The following is a 6,000-nucleotide window of genomic DNA, read 5'->3' as shown; positions in this document are numbered from 1 at the left end:
CACATTTGTTTTTCCTTTCCAGAGGGCAATATACATAACATAAAGATTACCATCGTAATAATTTTTTAAAGGTTTTGTTTATTTTAGACCTCACTCCAGGGGAAGGCAGTGACCTCTTGGGAAAGGAACGGGCAACCTCGTAGAAGCTACAGTGGTGGTCAGGAGACCCAGGGGCCTTCTCCTCCTCTGCTTCTCTCTCTGCTCTCCCCAAGCAAGTCCCTGCCAGTGTCCGTCAGTTCAACTCGTACATGTTCATCTAATCATTTTTTTTCTTCTTCCATTTTCCTTGTATGCATAGGGGCTGAAATCTGCCCAGGCCCCCTCAAGACTTGGTTTGGATCCCTAGGCATCTTAAAAAGCCGCAGTTCCCGGGTGCCTGGGTGGCTCAGATGGTTAAGTGTCTGCCTTCGTTTCAGGTCATGATCCCAGGGTCCTGGGATCGAGTCCCGCATCCGGCTCCCTGCTCAGCGGGGAGCCTGCTTCTCCCTCTGCTTCTCTCTCTCTGTGCGTCTCTTAAATAAACAAGAAAAGAAAAGAAAAAAACCACAGTTCCCTGAGGTACCAGAGACTGGTTTCTCGAATATCTGAGGATGTCTGAAGTCAGCCCACAGGCTGAGAGGACAGGAGGTGCTGTTAAGTGTGTCTGGAACCTGGTGTGTTTGCCTTCCACAGAGCCTGGGTCCTGCCTGTCATTTTTTAAAAATTTTTAATTTAAATTTTATTTATCTTTTATTTATTTTTAAAGATTTTATTTATTTATTTGACAGAGAGAGACACAGCGAGAGAAAGAGAGAGAGAGAGAACACAAGCAGGGGGAGTGGGAGAGGGAGAAGCAGGTTTCCTGCAGAGCAGGGAGCCTGATGAGGGGCTCAATCCCAGGACTCTGGGATCATGACCTGAGCCGAAGGTAGACCCTTAACAATTGAGCCACCCAGGCGCCCCTTATCTTTTATTGAAGGATAGTTGACACAAGATGCCCCCATCCCTTTTTTTTTTTTTTTTTTTTTTTTAAGATTTATTTATTTGACAGAGCACAAGCCGGGGGTGGGGGCGAGGGATAGAGGGAGAAGCAGACTCCTTGTTGAGCAGGGAGCCGGATGCCGGGCTGGATCCCAGGACCCTGGGATCACAGCCTGAGCCGAAGGCAGATGCTTAACCAACTGAGCCACCCAGGTGCCCCAAGATGCACCCCCATCCTTAAGTGAAGTGTATGTTTCCCTCTTCCCTTTGCCAAATACCACTTCCTCTTCCTGAAATAAAAGGGCTTCTCAGCCTAAATCTATTGCCCCATAGACCACTGTGTTGGCTCTTACAAAAGGGAGAATTTCCTGGGTGCACAACAAATGCAACATGAGGCTGAGACCCCTCAGTTCCCCCAGAGCAGATGCAGTGACACACTGGACCAGCTTGGCCTGGGACAGGCTCTGTGTGTCCGGAGCCTGGGGGGTGGGGAGGGGGAAGGAGAGAGGCAGGTGTCAGGTTGTGCAGGGCCTGGAGGCCAAGGGGTTTGCAACTGATTCTAAGTGTGCACTAGAGGGGAGGCACTAGAGGACGGTTGACTGCGAAGTGTATGATCCAGCTGCCTTGGGGGCCAGTGAGGAGGTTGCTGGAGTCTTCTTCCAACATCAGAGAACTGCTCTTCCAGCCAAGTCCGCCCACCTCCCTGACATTCTTCTCAGTTGCTGACGCCTGGCACGTGGGGCTCATCCTTCACACCTTCCACCTGGAAGAGCCCCAGAAGTGCCCCTCCCAATGCCCCGACTGTGTCCCGGCTCCAGGCGGACCCTCTCCTGACTCTTGTACTTTGCAGCTCTGGTCAAATCTCAAGTACCTCCGTTTTTGCAGGTTTTTTTGCTCTGGCAGCGAGTCTCCAGCGAGCCTCAGAATCATCGGCGGCGGGGGCCGCCGGGGCCTCGCTTCAGGCGGCGTCAGAGAACCTGCAAGTTGCGTGGCGTGGCACTGGGCGAGGAACGGCGTTGACGGGGGCAGGAGCTGCACCGCACAGCGACCGCAGTCACTGGTCGTGTCGCGGGATGACCCACAGCAGCTACACCGGGGGTGGGCGCAGCACAAGGTGCGGCGCTGCTGAATCACGACATTCTACACCTGGAACTAATCTGACTTTGCGTGTCAGCCATACTTCAATTTAGAAAAATTTATTTTAATTAAAAGAAAAGGAGTGGTGGTTCTCAACCTCAGCCTCACCTCCAGCAGGGCGGGAGACAAGGAGCCCAGTCCTGCTGGTGGGGGCGGCTCCCGCGTTCGCGCTTGGGAGTGGACACAGGCCGGCCCGAAGTCCGTCCTTCCCCTTCTCCGCCCGCCTCGGTCGGGCCGATGGCACGGGGACGGCAATAGCCTCCGCCCGCGCGCTGCCTTTTCACACCCTCCGGGTGCCTGCGAACGGCAGCCTCGTTCTAGGGATGCGCGAAGTGAGGCCCAGCTGGCGGACGGCGCCCTCGGCCCGTCGCCCTTGACAACGCGACACAAGGTCACGGAGGACCCGCCCTCAGGCCCGACTGTCCCCGCGCGGGCCGGCGGCGCCCGCGCCACAGAGGCCCCCGCCCACTCTCCGGCGCAGGCAGTGGGCCGGGCAGCCCTGCGCTCACCGTGACGTCACCGCGCCGCGCCCGAGGAAGGCCCCGCCCCGCCCCGCCCCCGCTGCTCGTGCTGCACGGGTGCTGGGGAGGACGGACATGGCGCGTGAGCTGCGGGTGTTGCTGCTGTGGGGTCGCAGCCTGCGGGCGCCGGCCCTGGCGGCTGCCCCGAGAGGTGAGGGGGGCCGGGTGGGTGGGCGGACCCCGCCAGGTCCCGAGCCCGCTTTCTCCTCTTTGGGAAGCACGGAGGTTTTGTGAAATTTATGTGCCACACACGCGGCGAGCGCTGAGCGTCCGGGTGTCGCCGGACTGCCCGGGGTCCTCCCCCACCCGCCCTCAGGTAGCGGGGTTGAGCCCTGGCCCGCGGCACTCCTGCAGCGGCTTCTCCCCGTCGAGCTCTCCGGCTCGGTTTGAGGCGGAGGGGTCGAGGGCTCCTCGCTCCGCAGCCGACGCCAGTTTCGGGGAGTGGGAACGGACTTCACCTGGGTGATCACTTAAGCACCTTCATGGCGATTTTATTGCTCCCCTCCCCCAAGTTGTGTTATACCGCGGTGATGCAGAAGCCACTTGCTCTGCATCCTTCGGCACAACACTGAGTGCCTACTTCGCCCAGGACACAGCCGCGAACCAGGCAGAACCGCCTCTGCCTTCGTGCAGCCCCTGGGCTCTGGGTTCTTGGCCCCCGTATTCCCAGGACCTGAAATTGGTAGGTGCTCAAATAAATGTTGGGGCAAAAAAAAAAAAAAACAAAAACCATAACTGCTTTCTTACTTTCCCCTCGGAAGAAACCAGGGGTGAACGTCTTAGCGTTCCTTCCAGGCTCTGCACACAGTTACACACATGTGGACAGATGACTGTTTTTATGTGAAAAGGCCTAACCCATAAATGCAGTTTGCTCCTGAATTGTTTTTAACGTTCTCTGCAAAGCTTACACATCTTGTGTCAGTAACCCCGGTCTGTGGCTTTCCAGTGGCTGCATAGTGTCCTGTATTGTGGACGTATAGTCATTTACTTAGCCGAATCCTATTAATGGACATAATTTTCCATGGTTTTTGGTTTTTGTCATTACATTGTTGCATAGAATGGGCGAGTATTTAAATCTTCGGGCACGAGTACGGCATTTCTTTAGAATTTCAGAATCCGAGTTTTAGAATTGATGGTTCAGAGTCTGTGCATATTTGAAATGTTAGCTGACATTGCCAGATTGCTGTCGAGGAAGGCTTTATCAGTTTATATTCCCATTAACAGGGAATGAGACTACCTCTATCAAGGCATTTCCTCCATGGATAGTAGTGAGAAAGAATGTTTTCATTTGTTTAACGGCTGTTGAGGTATCTTCTATGAATTTCTTTTTCACATCTCCTGCACTTTTTTTTTTTTTAAGATTTTATTTATTTGACAGAGAGGGAGCACAAGCAGGGGGAGCAGCAGAGGGAGAGGGAGAAGCAAGCTCCTGGCTGAGCAGAGAGCCCAGGACCCTGGGATCATGACCTGAGCCGAAGGCAGACGCTTAACCTACTGAACCACCCAGGCGCCCCATCCTACACTTTTTCTATTACCTGAGTTTTATATTTTCGTGTAGTGTCTTTTTTCTTAAACAATAATTTTTAAAAATAACCTGCGTTAACTGATAAGACAACTGTAAGTTTTATACTTTTGCTTGTACCCACCGTCTTCCTTCCTTAATGGATTTATTTCTTGTCATATGAGAGTATACCCATGTGTTAGTTTTGCAGAAGTCTCTGGGTTGTAAATTTTCTAAGCCCTGCCACGTCTAAAAGATTTTATTTTACTCCCATACCTGTATAGTAGGTTGCCTGGGTATTGTATTCCAGGTCAAAATAATTTTCCTTTGAAGAGTGAGGATATTGCTTTGCTGTTTTCTAGCATCTGTGTTACAGATGAGCAGTCATATCAATTTCATTGTTTCTTTTGTAGCTCACTCTTTTTGTACTTTTCTCTGGAGGTTAAGGTTTTTTTTCTCTTTTTGTTCATGTTCTAAGATGTTCCAACCACGTGTGTTGTAATTCATTCTTTGTACCGTGCAGTGTCTCTTCCACTGGGAAGACACCAATTTTCAGCCTAGCCAGTTTTTGTTCTCTTTTTTTTTTTTTTTTTTTAACTCTTTCCCTTAATATTCTGCGTCCTCTTCCTCTGAACTTCTGTCGCAGTGCTCTGTGCAGTCTTTTGTTTGAATCTAAGATCAAGAACCTGTTCTTGGAAGTGTGACGTATTGCAGATACCCACCCCTGTGGGCAGTCATGAAGGTACAGTTGTTTGGAGGGACTGAGGGATGGGTGAATTTAGCCTAGAAAATATGTATCTTATACAATGGGGGGAAAAGAATAAGAGAAATCACCTCTACAGAAAATTCAGAATTCACCTGTATTTTTTTTTTTCTCTGTTGCTGGGAAAGTGTTGCTAAATGTTAGCATGTGCTTGGCTTCACATCTGAGAGTCTGACTTTGTCACCATCCCAGTCCTTCCCACCTGTTCTGTGAGGTGTGGAACAGTCTCAGCTTGTGGACTTTTTATTTTTCATTTTTGTTCGTTACTTAGTTTATTCAGCAGATATATTTTGAGGGGCACCTGGCTGGCTCAGTCAGAAGGGCATGCAACTGCTGATCTTTTTTTTTTTTTTTAAAGATTTTATTTATTTATTTGAGAGAGAGAGAATGAGAGACAGAGAGCATGAGAGGGAGGAGGGTCAGAGGGAGAAGCAGACTCCCCGCCGAGCAGGGAGCCCGATGCGGGACTCGATCCCGGGACTCCAGGATCATGACCTGAGCCGAAGGCAGTCGCTTAACCAACTGAGCCACCCAGGCGCCCGCAACTGCTGATCTTTGAGCCCCATGTTGGGTGTAGAGATTACTTTTTAAAAAATACATATTTTGAATGTTCTCTGGGACTTCAAAGATGACATGACCCTGCCGTTGGGGTCATAGGTTAAGTGGGAGCATGTACTGGGCCATATTGGATGCCTGTGTGGCCAGTCAGGGAGCGCAGAAACATGTGGATGATTGCTCGTGTGGATCTCACAGAAGAGAGGGTTATGGGCCCAGTCTTGAAAACACCAGGTGCAGGGTAGGAGGCACTACTGAATGAATGGGTTTGACAAGAAATGGGAATGTATGGGAGTGAGGGTGAAGGAGGCTGAAAATTAGTCCTTTCTCTTCTGTTAGATGTAAACTTGTGGGCCATTTTCAGTAATTATCAGCATAGTCACAGTGCCAGACGTGGGCCAGTGTTTGAGGAACTCAGCTGCGGGCACTGTGAGGTCCACACACCTGATTTTCTGAATGCTCTCAGGACCAGGTGGGTGACTGATGACAGACAATGTTGTCCCTGGTGAATCTGGTGGTTGAGAACCAATGAGTAATTCCTTCCACTGGTAAAAGGTAGTTAT

General features: G+C 51.0%; 1 protein-coding gene across 1 annotated transcript in view; it reads left to right on the top strand.

The window, feature by feature from the left end:
- Positions 1-2,612: 2,612 nt before the first annotated feature.
- Positions 2,613-6,000, top strand: part of TRAP1 (TNF receptor associated protein 1) — a 51,146-nt gene continuing 47,758 nt past the window's right edge. The window contains exon 1 of the mRNA XM_045870414.3: positions 2,613-2,769. Within this exon, the coding sequence (XP_045726370.1) occupies positions 2,694-2,769 (76 nt within the window). The 5' untranslated portion in view covers positions 2,613-2,693. The remainder of the gene's footprint in view (positions 2,770-6,000) is intronic.

This window comes from Mirounga angustirostris, unplaced genomic scaffold (genome assembly GCF_029215605.1).
Source record: "Mirounga angustirostris isolate CCGP_5_RB_7025 unplaced genomic scaffold, mMirAng1.0.hap1 SCAF_5, whole genome shotgun sequence".
NCBI lineage: Eukaryota > Metazoa > Chordata > Mammalia > Carnivora > Phocidae > Mirounga > Mirounga angustirostris.
The sequence above is the reverse complement of the archived record's forward strand: the minus strand, read 5'-3'. Positions and strand labels throughout refer to the sequence as shown.